The sequence below is a fragment of the Lutra lutra genome, chromosome 11, assembly GCF_902655055.1.
Source record: "Lutra lutra chromosome 11, mLutLut1.2, whole genome shotgun sequence".
NCBI lineage: Eukaryota > Metazoa > Chordata > Mammalia > Carnivora > Mustelidae > Lutra > Lutra lutra.
The window spans coordinates 94139225-94154451 of NC_062288.1; the positions used below are offsets into that span (position 1 = coordinate 94139225).

Consider the following 15227-nt stretch of genomic DNA (forward strand, 5'->3'; position numbering starts at 1 on the left):
CTTATTTACCATTGATTAATACAAATTAGACCCTTTGTTGGTTATTTAAACTGTGTACATAGAACGTCTTCAGATATTGAGGCCAGAAATCTAATTTCTACCGTTCTGCTCCCAGCCACTTGCCTGGTGATTATAATAGCCTCTTCACTGGTCTCTTAATTTCTGTACTTGGCCCAGTTCCCTTCTCCACCTCACTCTGGTTTTTATGCATCCGCCAGAATGAGCCCTTTAACAAGTGAACAGATTACATCAGCCTTCTCTTCAGACTCTCCAGAGGTATTCCATTTCACTTAGAAGTGGAAATCCTCCCCATAACTTTGAAGTAGAGCGATCGATCTGAGAGTTGGGGTAGTTACCAATTTATGTCTTATGTCAGCATATCAATAGCTTCCCCTTGCTCTTCATGTAATTTATCATTGACAGGATCCTGGTTTGAATTATAAGGTATTTGGTCATCCTGCCTGTAAGACCCCTGAATTACTCCCCTTGCTCACTTTATTCCAGCCAAACAGCTATCTTTTAGTCCTTCAACATTCTGAACTTTCTTCTATCTCAGGGCTCTTGCACCTGTGCTCCCTCTACCAGAAGCATCCTATTTTGAGATGGCTGATTAACTGATTACCTTATGTCATCTTTGCTTAAATGCCGTTTTACCAGAAAAGCCTTTTCTACCTATTCTTTATAAAAGATTACCACCTCATTTCTGTCCTTATTTACCTTCTTAATATATAATTTCTTTACTAGTTGATGTATCTTTGTTTACTGCCAGCGTATCTGTGGACTTCTTTCTGGAGCGTAACTTTCATGAGGTTAAGGATTTTGCTTTATTAGCTGCTCGGTCTTTTTCTAGTACCTAGAGTACTGCAGTGTGCACCCCGTAAATACTTAAGTTTATTTGAAAGGAGAGTGAGCAGAGAGAGCACGAGCAGGAGGAGAGGGAGAGGCAGATTCCCTGCTGAGTAGGGAGCCTGATGAGGGGCATGACCTGAGCCACCAACTGAGTCACTTAGGTGCCCTTAAGTACTTTTAAATGAGTAATTGTCTAGAATTTTTAAAAAAATGAATGAAATTACACATTGAAAGACATAGATTTATTGTAATTGCTCAAAATGACTAAACAAAAATACCTTTTAATAAAACTTGAATGAAGTTTATGTTCTGTTCCCTCTGTTGGTTTTCAGAGATACTGTATTCAGTTGTTGAAATACTCAACTGTGCTTGGTGCGGGGTCCACTAATTACGCTTTCTTTGAATATACTGTTGACATAAGCTGAATGCTTTCAAACTTCCTTTAACAAAATCATCACTTGAAAATGAGCTGTTTGTAAATTGCATCACCTGAATATGCTTTTGTATTTATCAGATTATGAGAAAACATCACATTCTTAACATGACTCAAACTTTTTAACAGCTTTATTAAGGCATAATTTACATACCATAAGTTCACCCATTTAAACTGTACAAGTCAATCATTTTTAGTGAATTCAGAGTTACGGAATTGTCAAAGTCAAGTTTAACTCCTTGTCATCACTCTTAAAATGACCTTTAGAACAAAGTTGCGTTATCTTCTTGTTTTCTCTCAAATGTTTTATGTCTCTGCAAGTGCCATTCCAACCCTCAGACCACACACACATTGTTAGTTTTGTGACATAGAGGAGGCTATGCAAGTATTTTTCACTTGCTGCTGCTGCTTCTTCGAAACGTTTTTCCTTTTCTGTATTTAGACTTTTTTCAACTCCAGTAAAGTTCTCTAAACTGACTTATGTTAGTTTTTTCTCCCAAATTAAGGACTGCTTTAATAGAGAACTCTGTGTTGATCATGACTAAGCATATTGTGGGTATTCAGACTTACTTTGGTGGTCCTGTCACCTTTTTAATTCAGTTAGTGACTTATCATAAACAATACTCTTTCTTCTGCCTGAATTTTATCCATGTCCATCAGGTATCTACTTTGTTTCTGAAGTATCCCAGAAATATTAGAAGTTTAAATGAAATACAAATCCATAAAACATCTGGAGAAAACAAAGCATGGAGTAGTGGTATGGATTGTTGTCGTAATTTTTATAATATTCTTGATGTAAATCTGTACAACAGTGATCGGGCCCTGAGACTAGTGTTTCATTTGTATTTTGGAATTTCAGTATATAGCTAATATGCCAGCATTTTATTTTGGTGTAGATTGAGCTGACTGGATGGAACTGGCATTAAGTCATGTTATTCAGATACCGTAAAAGAGAAGGCTATAGTAAAGGAGGTGCATTGCTGAGAAAGCTAAAAACTAAAGCAAAGGTTTTGTTGTAGGTCCAGGTCCAGAGAGCATCGCAGACATCGGTCTCGCTCCATGTCACGGGAACGGAAGAGGAGAACTCGATCCAAATCTCGGGAGAAACGCCATCGCCACCGATCCCGCTCCAGCAGCCGCAGCCGCAGCCGCAGCCACCAGCGCAGTGGGCACAGTTCTAGAGACAGGAGCAGAGAGCGATCCAGGAGGAGGTACTGAGGTGTCCATAAGAGGATATGGAACTACCTTTATGGTTTAGAGTTGGAATACTGCTGGTTTGACACTTGCATCTGGTCACATGTACACATTTGTGTGTGAGTGTATAACATTTTTCCCCTGATGATATGGGTAGTTAAGAATACACTTAGGAGCCAGAGTAAGAAATTGGAACCAATATGTGATGCAGAGGTTATTGCTTTTTCTCTGCTTAGTGTATTTTGGAAAAAAAAGTACTTTGTGGGCAATTTTAGGTACCAATACTCCATTTTTTCAGTATGTATTGGCGGATTAGGGGTTCTGAGAAGCCCTTTCATTTAAAGAGTTTAGCTTTGCTTGACTTACTGTTTTCCAAACTTGTTTGAGCTGGTGCACTTTTTCAGAGCAGACACCTTCTGGTATATTGTTTTAACTGCACTATAGGTATACATTGCTATATACAGTTAGCTTGGTGGGGCGGATTCAGAATCTTGAGGTTGGACTTCCTCAGCGTGAAAATTTGAAAGATGTAAGGGAGAGCAGATCTAGGGTGTGGTACGTTGCAGGACCTGAATATTTTTTCAGGATAAAGGATTAGAATGTGTGATAGAGCCTTAGCACTCAGATCTACATTGACCAAGCTCCCAAAACTTCTCAGGTCACAAGATGGTCCTTAAGCCAGTTCATTTCTATGAAACCTATAAACCATGCTTACAATTGCTTTTTTCATTACAACTCTTCTTAAGCATATGTGTAATCTTTTTTGAGTGCCTAGCACCTACTAGTCTTAAATTTTCTAACGATTACTCTCCATAAAGCCCATGATAGAATTCACAGAAAGCAGATAAAAATCTTTTGGCAGGGGTGGGGGAGAGGAGGGAAGCCTTTCCTTGGAACCACTCACACACAGAGTTGGTGAATAGGGTTTCACTGAGTATTTTCTTTATATTCTTGCCTTGTTCCAAGTAGATCCTTTTCCCTCCTCCAGCTTTACTGAGGTATAATTGACAACATTTTAAGATATTTAAGGTGTACTTTGTGGTGACTTGATATCTATATATATATATAGATTTTTATATATATATATATATGTGTGTATACACACACACACACACACACACACACGTTATGAAAAGGTTCCTGCCAGTGGTTAATGAACATATCTTTCACTTCAGGTGTTTATCATCCCCCCCCGCCCCCAGCTCCCCGCCCCGGAAAACATTTATGTTCTCTTATTAGCGAACTAGTTCAAGTAACTCTAGTAAGAATTGTATACTTGCTTCAATACTAGGCCTAGTAAAAAATAACCAAAAAGTATATTGTAGTTGAGCAACTTTGTTGTAGTTGAGCAACTTTATTCATGTTAGAACATAACAATAACATCTTCTATAATAAACAGACTGGTCTAATACTTAAAGTGCTACAGTGCACATCCAGAGTAGCATAGAAGCTTAGATGAAGGAAATACCAGAGCAATTAAAAAAGGCTTCAGAAAGTAGGTAAAACCAGGTAGTAAAAAGATAATTCGAGATGGAGTAACTATCACAGACCAATGCAGAGAATGAACAAATTCCCTCTGAGATTTACCTGCACTGTGTATTTTGAGAGTCACACTACTGATGGATGGAAGGTATGGAGAGTTTGTTTGTGAACCTGCCCACAGGTCATTGTTTCTGGTATCTGTGAACTCTCAAATGTCTTTATTAAATGGTGGTGGGGGTGGAAGGGAGGGGCATGTCGCCTCACCGGGGTTATGTTATCCTAGTCCCTAATGGTTCCTGCATTTATGAAGTTGTAGAGGAGATATTTCTGCTGTCCTACATGACACACTTAATATTTTCAGCATGTTTATAAGCAGGTTTATTTTTGTAAAACTATTAAAAGTTTTTGCTTTTCTCAAGAGCACTTATAATCTCGACAACTTATTCTCTTTCAAAGCAGCCTTCTGTGTTTTTACCAAAAATAAGTAGGCAATTGCTATATATTTCAGTTTAAATTTCAAGGTAAAGATCCTAGTCACAAGTCTCATGATTTTCTTTTTCCCCAATTGTGAAATACTGGTCTGTTATGATTCTGTTGGTGACATTTCCCTGGCAACAGTTATCTTAATAAATGAGGACTTAACTTGCATTTTTCTACTTCCTGGTCTGTTGAAACCCCTAGTGCAGTCTTGAGAGTCGGACTGCTTGGGTTCAGTGGCCTTGGCCAAGTAATCTCATTATCCTGTCTTGCCCCCCATCTTCGAAGTACCTCTGTTAGGATTAGTGGTAGTTTGAATGACATAGTGTAAGTAAACGGATTGGATGGGACATTGTAATCCCTCACAAAATCGTAGTTGATGCTCATCTCATGGTTATCTTCCAGTTAGTACTGATCGCTGAGACTTACCTGCAACTGTGTCCTTAATTCTTAGGCATCATCTCTCTCCATAGTCTATTCTTAAAAAGATTGTGGAGAGGATTACACTGTGATTTTTTTTCTTTCTCACATCTTTTTAAAATCAGTAGAACATGCTCAAAGCTGATACTAACTTTTGAACCTTTCTGCTTGAATCCTCCTTAACATTATTTCTAAAACTGAGTATCATATTTTTTTCCTGCCTTAGAAGTTCAAAGTATTACTTGACCCATGTTCAGAATTAGGATCTGAGGCCTGGTTAAGTGAGATTATATAAAAAGTACCATGTCACTTGTAAAGAACCAGATAAATGTAATATATATTACTGATTCATTCTAGATGTTAAAAGTAGAGATTTTATATTCTGATCCCATAATAGCCTTTGATCTTCCTTCTTACTGAATCTCTGCTGTGAGCCTGTTATCACTTACCTTTCTTAACGAAACTGGGTATGGGAATGGAGAGATAGTATCCAGAAACGGTTATGGTTAATCAAGATACAAGATCATCTTTCTGTGTCTTCCATTCTTATTTTTCTCTGTTAGTTGAATGAGCTCACTCAGGAAGAGTAAAGAGGATTCAAAAATGATAAATGATTATTTAAAGCCATGTCATTGACTGGTTCTCTAGTATCTAAGTCGTGTTGGCAAACTGTTGCCTGCAGGCCAAATCTGGCCCCATAGCCTGTTCTTCGAATAGCTAGTGAGCTATGGGTGGTTTTTACAGTGTTAAAGGGTTGATAAAAAGAAAAGGAAGAATACCCCCTTAAGTAATTAGTCTCTGGCCAGACAGCAAAGAAAAAAAGGTTTGCTGACCCCCATTCTAAGTCCTTAATTTCCACCCAGTTGGGCACCTGTACTGTTTGTTTTTTTTTAATTGGTTAACACTTCCCCTTTTTAAAGGTATTGTCTATATACTATTTTTTTTAATATTAAACACATTTGCCATGAATTGGAAAACCTTTATGATTACCTCTGAGATAATGAGAACATACTCTATTAAGTCATTATTTTAGCTTATGGTTTCTGACCCTTAATTTGTTTTCACCCATCTCCCTTGTCAGATTGGGTAATGCTCTTTTTGGTCAGAAAACTGGCTCCTCTGTCTTTCTTGGATGTATTCTGTATAACTTCAGCTGTCCGTACCTTAATATTTATCCGATTCTTTCATTTGGATATTGGGTTTCCCAACACATTTTGCTCCTCAAATTAATATTTTTCAGATCCTCAAAAGAAAGATTCAGAGACCAAGACTTAGCATCACGTGACAGAGACAGGAATTCAAGAGACAGATCACCTCGTGACAGAGATCGAAAAGATAAGAAGCGGTCCTATGAGAGCGCTAATGGCAGATCAGAAGACAGGAGGAGCTCTGAAGAGCGCGAAGCAGGGGAGATATAATTAGCTGTGTACATATCCTCAATCCTTAAGCTTCCTATGGAGTTACATACTATTGTTTAGTTTACAGCTGTTGGGGGTAACAGTGAGCAGTTCCAGACTCCGATCCAAATAGGCTAGATGCGCAGTATCTAACTTGATCTGAACTGAACTTGTTTCCCCGATGAAGCCTAAAACTACATCCATAGTTTCTGGTGAACCTGTAATGCGATTCTGAAAGTACAGTTTTATATAATAAGATGCTGATATCTTTATTCTTTCTAGTAGGAGTGATAGTGAACGAATTGTGTTGCTTGCCTTGGGATTTTTTGAACATTTGTAAAATGCTGTCTTCCTTTCTAGTCCACCAACAACAGCTTTCAGAATTTTTCTTTTTAATTCTTCTTCCTCTGACTTTTGTATCCCCTAATACCTCCACCCTCTAATTATCAGAGAAAGGGGGAGCAGGGAAGCAATATAACTTCTGTTCTAAGGTTCTGTTCCCATTTATTACTAGCTGATTACAGAGCATTTATACTGGAAAGTGTGCTGGAGAAATTTAAATACTGAGAGTTTTTGTTTTGTTTTACGGTGCCTATTTAGAGTTGGAAGTTGAACAGCTGTTGCATTACCTACTTTGCTTTTTTTATTGAAATTTTGAAATCAAACATGTCTTGATTTTTCTGTTCTATTGAATTGCTATGTTCAGGATGTTTTGGAAAGGGGGGTGGGGGCAGGGACTCTTTCATAAGCACTTGTTTTATTTTGTGTGTGTGGAGTATAAAGGCTACAACCTTATTGTAAAAATTAATAAAATGAAACAATCACCACCACCATCATTAAACTGTAACTTGTCTAGTAAATTGTCACTAGAACTATTTGCTGTGGGCATTTCTTCCATTCTGTTTTATCGTTGTTAGTGCCTTACCGTGCAAGGCACCAAAGGAAGTAAAGATGAGCTGTTGCTCCAACTGGGCCCCGTGGTGACTGTATTCCAGCTGCTCCAGGGTTGTCTAACAACTGCTATGGAGAAGGACCAGACCTACAAAAGAAATTGGTTTTTTCTGTGGTTTTTTTTTTTTTTTTTTTTCATTCAGCAAACTAAAATAAAAACATGGAGTAATCAATGTAACGAGAACAGTTTCTCCACTGAAGAACCGTGTACCTACTAGTGATTTTAAATAATAGTTGGGAGGTATCCCTTGTGATTCTAGAAAATCTAGGAACAAAAATACTTCAGCAAAGTTAGTGTCTGTTTAACTAACATCACCTTCTAAGAATTGTCTTTGGACCCCTAGTGTGACAACTTTAATATGACTGAGGTACATGGGCCACAGAGGCAAAGAGAAATTAATTCCAAGTCGCAAATTTACATCTAAAAGGGACACTCAGCAAATTTACTAAGCTGCATATCATTAACGGAAGGTTTGCTGCCATATTTAGTTCCACACACTCCAGTTTATGCAGGGTTCAGGCTGAGAACCATTGCCCTCAGTGGCCCATTTTCTTTTACTCTTGGTTTCTGAGGAATTTTTTTTTTTTTCATCTCCTTTGGATTTAGTACCTTGGGGTGTGGAGTAAGACCAAACAGGTTAAGTTGGCAGATAAAAGGAGACCAAAAACTCCAAAACGTTGGAAAATGTCTTCATGTTGTTTAAGTGACACTTACTACCTCTCTGCCTAATTGCATAAGTGTTTATTAGCTGTTAATGCAGTTCTGATTTGTAGGGCAGCACTGGCTACACGACCATCAGCAGGTCAGCAATAGCCAGTGAAGGACATCATCATCTGGGTCTGGGCTACCCTGTTGGAGCACTTCAGCTACCTGGCTCTTTAAAAATCTCATTTTAAAAACCCTTTTAGAACAATTCTGTTGCTTAGGTACATCTAGTATTAGGATTTCGGGATAAGCAATCTACATTTTTAACCATCACCCTTAAGCCAGGGCAGCTACTCTGAATTGGAGTAACCTTAAAATCTCGTTATCTGTAAGAAGGTGGAAGAGTATCTTCCATACTGAGAAGGACTTTATTGTTTAAGGTTTTGCCAGAAGGAAAGCATGCACAAGCAGAGGAGGGATAGAGGGAGAGAAGCAGGCTCCTGCTAAGCAAGGAGCCAGGTACATTCTGAGAAGGATCTTAAGACCTAAGGTGATCAGGGCATTGTGCAGCTGTCTAACGCCTCTGTTTTCTAGGCTGTGTTTTCTGCAGCTCTCCGGACCTTAATCCCGGTATCTTCTGGAGCAAGGAGCATGAAGGTGAGGTCACAGCTTAGTTAAAGTGGTACTCCTGGTATGGAGGGGAAGGCGGCTACAGAGGACCTTGGCTTCCCTCACCCCACAAATCCAACTATCCATTCATCCTTAATCCCCCCAAATCAGCCGCAAGACTGGCAGAACAGACTCCACAAATAAAACCAAAGCATAGAGATGGAGTTTGTGGAGAAATGGGTCCTGGCTGCTGCAGAGAAGAGGTAACCCTGATTATGGAGAAGGTTGAGAGGGAGCGAGAGAGAAAGAGGAGCAAATAGGGGAATGCTAAAGGACAAGGTTTCCTCATAGTCATTGGAAAGTGAGAGGAGCTGAATTTGAGTTTGCAACCAGTGAGACTTAAAGCCAGAAGTTCTGTTAGCAGGCTGGGCTCCTGCAGAGTCCAGTCTGGAGGCAAGCAGCTGCTGTTGGAAAGAAGGCAAGCAAACAAGTGGGGGACAAATACCACGATCTGAGGAGTGCTAGCAGAAATGGGGGTGGGGGGATTATTTTATCTTCTCCAAGTGTGACTAAAGGCAGTATTCACTGTAGATACCTCTCCAAGAACAAAGAAGCTGGCCCTGCCCTTGCCTGCTCTTGCCTGCCCTTGCCCTCCCACGTCCCTCGGCATGAACACAGAGCCACCTGCAGGAACTGGCTGCCTAACTTGCTTACAGTAAGCCCCATTCCTCTGTGCCTCAGTAGAACTGCCCTTCTCAGTCAAGCCTGCTTTAGACCCAAGTGTGGCAAGCCCCCTCATCCAGAAGGCCAGCACAACCCCCCTGTCCATACCACATCTCCCAACCAGAGCCTCATTGAAAGTTTCATCTCAAGCATATCAAAGCCCACCCAACTAAAATTCGCCAGCTCAAACATTCAGGCCAGGCACCAAACACCACATGGCAGGGAAGGAGAGGTTCTGCAGATGAAGGGCTGAAAGGATAGAGGAGCTGAACTACAACAGCAGAAAACATGCAGCACACTCGGAGACACTCCGTGAAGGACCAGGACCAGGGCACTATAGGACTTCCTTGAAACCATTTCTTTGGGAAGCAGGAGACCTAATTGGCCACAGGAGCAGGCAGAGACTTAGACAACATGAGAAGGCAGATGAATTTATCCCAAATAAAAGAACAAGATAAGGCCATGACCAGAGATCTAAGTGAAATGGAAGTAATATGCCCGATGGAGAATTTAGAGCAATGATCATAAGGATACTCATGGGGCTTGAGAAAAGAATGGAAGACATCAGTGGGACCCTTACCATGGAGATAGGAGTTTTTAAAAAAATGCAATAAAGGAGATTAGAATTAGAAGCATTCATGATGCAATGAACAGCAGGCTGGAAGAAGAGCAACAAATTAATTCAAGTATAGTAAAGAAGCTGAACAAAAGGAAAAAAGAATCATACAAAACGAGAATAGATTGAGGGAACTCATTGACTCCATCAATGTAATAACATTCATAGGAGTCCCAGAATAAGAAAGAAAAATGGGGACAAAATTTACTTGAAGCAGTAGCTGAAAACTTTCCTACTCTGGGGAAGGAAACAGACATCCAGGTGCAGGAGACAGAACAGCCAAACAAAACAAACAAAACCACAAAAGCAGACCAACACCAAGACAAATTTACAAAATACAGTCATAAGAACATCTTAAACACACTAACACAATATAAAACCATTACTTATTAGAGAAAACCCATAAGGCTATCGGCAGATTTTTCATCAGAACCCCTGCAAACCAGAAGGGACTGTGGCATGATCTATTCAAAGTGCTGAGAGGGAAAAATCTGCAGCCATCAAATACTCTACCCAGCAAAGCTAACATTCAAAGTAAGAGAAAAGAGTTTCCCAGACAAAAATTAATCGTGACCACTCAACCATCCCTGCAAGAAATATTAGAGAAATAGAAGAGACAAAAGGTGACAGAATGGAGGAAGCAAATGCAGTAAAAATGACTTTATTAAAAAAAAAATCCTTCAAGGAACTCAAAAAAGATGCAAAATATGACAACATATACCTAAAATGTAGGGAGGAGTCAAGAGTGGGTTCAGACTTAAGCAACCATCAACTTAATACAGACTGCTATATGTAGAAGTTATATGCAAACCTAATGGTAACCACAAATCAAAATAGAAATACACAAAGAATAATGAGAAATTCAAATTGCTCAAGAAAACCAGCAAACCAAATGACAGATAAAGGTCTAGTATCCAAAATCCATAAAGAACTTAACCAAACTCAGCACCCAAAGAACAAGTAATCCGATCAAGAAATGGTCAGAAGACATGAATAGACATTTCTGCAAAGAAGACGTCCAAATGGCCAACAGACTCATGAAAAAGTGCTCTTCCTCACTCGGCATCAAGGAAATACAAATCAAAACCACAGTGACATTCCACCTCACACCAGTCAGAATAGCTAAAATTAGCCAGTCAGTGAACAACAGGAGTTGGAGAGGATGTGGAGAAAGGGGAACCCTCCTACACTGTTGGTGGGAATTCAAGCTGGTGTAGCCACTCTGGAAAACAGCATGGAGGTTCCTCAAAAAGTTGAAAATAGAGCTACCCTATGGCCCAGCAATTGCACTACAGTATTTATTCCAAAAGTAAAAATGTAATGATCCAAAGGAGTGCCTTCACTCCCAATGTTTATAGCAGCAATGTCCACAATAGCCAAACTGTGGAAAGAGCCCAGATGTCCATCAACAGATGAATGGATAAAAAAGAGGTGGTGTGTGTGTGTGTGTGTGTGTGTGTGTGTGTGTTTGTGTATACACAAAAAATGGAATATTATGTAGCCATCAAAATGAAATCCTACCATTTCCAGTGACGTGGATGGAACCAGAGGGTATTATGCTAAGTGAAATAAGTCAGAAAGATAATTATCGTATGATCTCACTGATACGTGGGATTTGAGAAACAAGGCAGAGGATCATAGGGGAAGAGTGGAAGAAATGAAACAAGAAAATAGACAAACCATAAGAGACTCTGGAAATAAACAGTTGTTGGAGTGGGGAGGGGTGGGAGGAGTAGGGTGGCTGGGTGATTGACACTGGTGAAAACATGTGTTGTGGTGAGCACTGTGTATTGTTTACAACTGATGAATCACAGACCTATACCCTTGAAACAAATACATACGTTAAAGAAAACAATCACAAACCATGAAAAAGGATGAGAGAAAGTCCCCCACAAACCATAAGACAGTAAAATGAAAAGAAATGGTTGTCAATAATTACTTTGAATGTAAATGGACTAAATGCTCTAACAGAAGACATAGGGTGACAGAGTGGATTAAAAAACAACAAAAAAGCAAGACCCATCTACATATTCCTTACAAGAGACTCAAAAAATTTTTAAGATTTTACTTTGAAGTAATCTCTACATCCAACATTGGGGTTGAATTTATTACCCCTAGATTAAGAGTCCCATGCTCCACCGAGACAGCCAGGTGCCTCAAAAGACTCTTTCAGAACTAAGGACACTTGCAGATTGAAAGTGAGGGGATGGAGAAACATTCAAGAGGATGTCAAAAGAAAGCTGGAGTAGCAGTATACTGGACCAACTGGGCTTTAAAACAAAGGCTGTAATGAGACAAAGCCACTATATAATAGAGGAGACAATTCAACAAGAACATAGGACAATTATAGATTTTTATCCATCCAACATGGGAGCACTGAAATCTATAAAACAAAGAAAGGAACTAATGAATAACAGATCAGGTTAGTAGGGGATTTGAACACCCTAGATCAACTGACAGATCATCTGAACAGAAAATCAAGGAAACACTGGCTTTGAATGACACACTGGGCCGGAAGGACTTAACAGATATATGCAGAACATTTCTTCCTACACCAGAATACACATTACTTTAAGTGTACATGCAACATTCTTTAGATCACCTATTAGCCCACTAAACTAACCCCAACAAATTCAAGAAGCTGCAAGTCCCACCATGTACCTTTTCTGATCACAACATTATGAAACAGGAAGTCAACCACAAGAAAAAAGTCTGAAAAGATCAAAAACACATGAAGGTTACCTAGCATGCTACTAAACAATGAAGAGAGGAAGGAGAATGAAGGGGTCAACCAGGAAATAAGAGTACATGGAAACCAATGAAAATGAAAACCATAGTCCAAAACACTTGGGATGCAGCGAAGTGGCCCTAAGACGGAACTATACAGCAATACAGGCCTACCTGAAGAAGCAAGCAAAATCTCAACCTGACGTTACCCCTAAAGGAGCTAACAAACAAACGAAACCAAAAAACAGTAGAAGAAAGGAAATAATAGAGATGAGAGCAGACATAAAGGATATAGAAACTAAAAAATCCCAGTAGGACAGATCAGTGAAATGAGGATTTGGTTCTTCTAGAAGAACAACAGAATTGTAAACCTCTAGCCAGACTTAGCCAGACAAAGGGCCCAAATAAAATCACAAAAGAGAGGAGAAATACCAACACCACAGAAATATGATCATAAGAGAATACAGTGAAAAACGACACGCCAACAAATGGGACAACCTAGAAGAAATGGGTAAGTTTCTAGAAACATCAACTGCCAAAATGGAAATGAAAAAATAGAAAACTTATAGAAAAGAGACTAATAACCAGCAAAGAAACTGAATCCGTGATCAACTCCCAACAGACAGAAGTCCAGGACCAGATGGCTTCATAGGCAAATTCTACCAAACACTTTAAAGAAGATTTAATACCTATTCTCAAACTATTTCTAAAAATAGAAAAGGAATAACTTCTACATTCATTCTATAAGGCCAGAATTACCCTGATAGCAAAACCAACACTTCAGAAAAAAGAACTACAGGCTGATATCCTTAATGAACATATATTCAAAAGTCCTCAATACTAGCAAACCAGATACAACAACATAGTTTTAAAAGTGACCACAATCAAGTGGGATTTATTCCTGGTTTTTAAGTATGATTCAATATTCACAAATCAATAAACATAATATACCACATCTGTAAGTTTAAGAACCATATGATTATTTCGATTGGTGCAGAAAAAGCATTTGACAAAGTACAAACATCCATTCATGATAACAACCCTAAACAGAGTAGCTTTACAAAATCCGCATATGAAAAACCCAGAGCTAATACCATTCTAAATACGGAAAAATTGACAGCTTTTTCTTCTGGGTCAGGAATAAGATGGATATCTACGCCCATCACGTTATTCCACAGAGTTACTAGAAGTCCTAGGCACAGCAGTCAGATAACAATAAGAAGTAAAAGGCATCCACATTGGTAAGGAAGAAGTCAAACTTTCACCATTTGCAGATGACCTGATCCACTATGCAGAAACCCGAAAGACTCCTCTGAAAAAGTGCTAGGAATGATAAATGAATTCAGTAAAGTTGCAGGACACAAAAATTAGCATACAGAAATCTATTGCATTTCTGTACACCAACAAGGAAGCAGAAAGAGAAGGGAATTAATCCCATTTACAGTTGCACCAAAAATAGTAAGATACCTAGGAATAAATCTAACCAAAGAGGTAAAAGACCTTTACTCTGAAAACTCTAAAATACTGATGAGACAAACTGAGGCTAACACTAAGAAATGGAAGGACAGCCCATGCTTACAGGTTGGAACAAATTTTGCTAAAATGTCTATACTGCCGAAAGCATTCAACACATTTAATACAATCCCTGTCCATCAGTATTTTTCATGAAGCTAAAACAATGCTAAAATTTGTATGGAACCACAGAAGAATAGCCAGAGCAATCGTGAGAACAAAGCTGGAGGCATCACAATTCTGGACCTTGAGTTTTGTTTTATTTTTAAAGATTTTATTTATTTGAGAGAGAGCAAAAGTGGCAGAGATCACAGAGGGAGAGGGAGAAGCAGGCTCTTCACTGAGCAGGGAGCCCAATGCGGGGCTTTATCCCAGGACCCCGGGATCATGACCTGCGTTGAGGGCAGATGCTTAACTGACTGAGCCACCCAGGCGCCCCTGGGCTTTGAGTTGTTTTAGAAAGCTGTAGTGATCAAAACAGTATGGTGCTGGCAAAAAAAAAAAAAAAAAAAACACCTAGATCAATGGAACATAACAGAACATAATAGAAAGCCCAGAAATAAACCCACAATCATCTGGTTAGTTAAGCTTCAACAAAGGAGGAGAGAATATTCAGCGGGGAAAAAGATGGTCTCTTCAACAAATGATGTTGGGAAACCTGGACCGGCAAGATGCAAAAGATGAAACTGGACCACTTAACATCGTACACAAAAACTCAAAATGGGTTAAAGACCTAGATGTGAGACCTGAAACCATAAAAAGCCTATAAAAGAGCACAGGCAGTAATCACTCTGACACTGGCCATAGATAGCAGTGTTTTTCCAAGTAGGTCTCCTGAGGCAAAGAAAAACAAAAGCAGAAATAAACTACCGAGACTACATGAAAATCGAAAGCTTCTGCACAGCTGAGGAAACAACTAAAAGACAACCTACTGAATGCGAGAGGATATGTGTAAATGACCTGTCTGATGAGGGGCTAGTATCCAAAATTAATGAATAATTTATTTAACACCTCCAAAATAAATAATCAATTTAAAAATGGGCAGAGGACATGAAAAGGCATTTCTTCAAAGATGGCCAACAGACACATGGAAAGATGCTGAACATTGCTGTCAAAGAAATGCAAGTCACAGCTACGAGGTGACAGCCCTTCACACCTGCAGAATGGCTACATTGTTAACACAGGAAACAA

At 39.2% G+C, this 15227-nt stretch overlaps 2 protein-coding genes across 11 annotated transcripts in view; one reads left to right on the forward strand and one right to left on the reverse strand.

Annotated features, from left to right (window-relative positions):
• LUC7L2 (LUC7 like 2, pre-mRNA splicing factor) overlaps positions 1-7127 on the forward strand; it is a 63070-nt gene extending 55943 nt beyond the window's left edge. For all 10 annotated transcript variants that reach the window (XM_047695604.1, XM_047695607.1, XM_047695606.1 and 7 more), the window contains 2 exons: positions 2302-2493; positions 6096-7127. In XM_047695604.1, coding sequence (XP_047551560.1) covers positions 2302-2493; positions 6096-6273 — 370 coding nt within the window. In that variant the 3' untranslated portion in view covers positions 6274-7127. The remainder of the gene's footprint in view (positions 1-2301; positions 2494-6095) is intronic.
• Positions 7128-7165: 38 nt separating this feature from the next.
• Positions 7166-15227, reverse strand: part of KLRG2 (killer cell lectin like receptor G2) — a 47324-nt gene continuing 39262 nt past the window's right edge. Inside the window, exon 5 of the mRNA XM_047695617.1 lies at positions 7166-7291. Coding sequence (XP_047551573.1) covers positions 7166-7291 — 126 coding nt within the window. The remainder of the gene's footprint in view (positions 7292-15227) is intronic.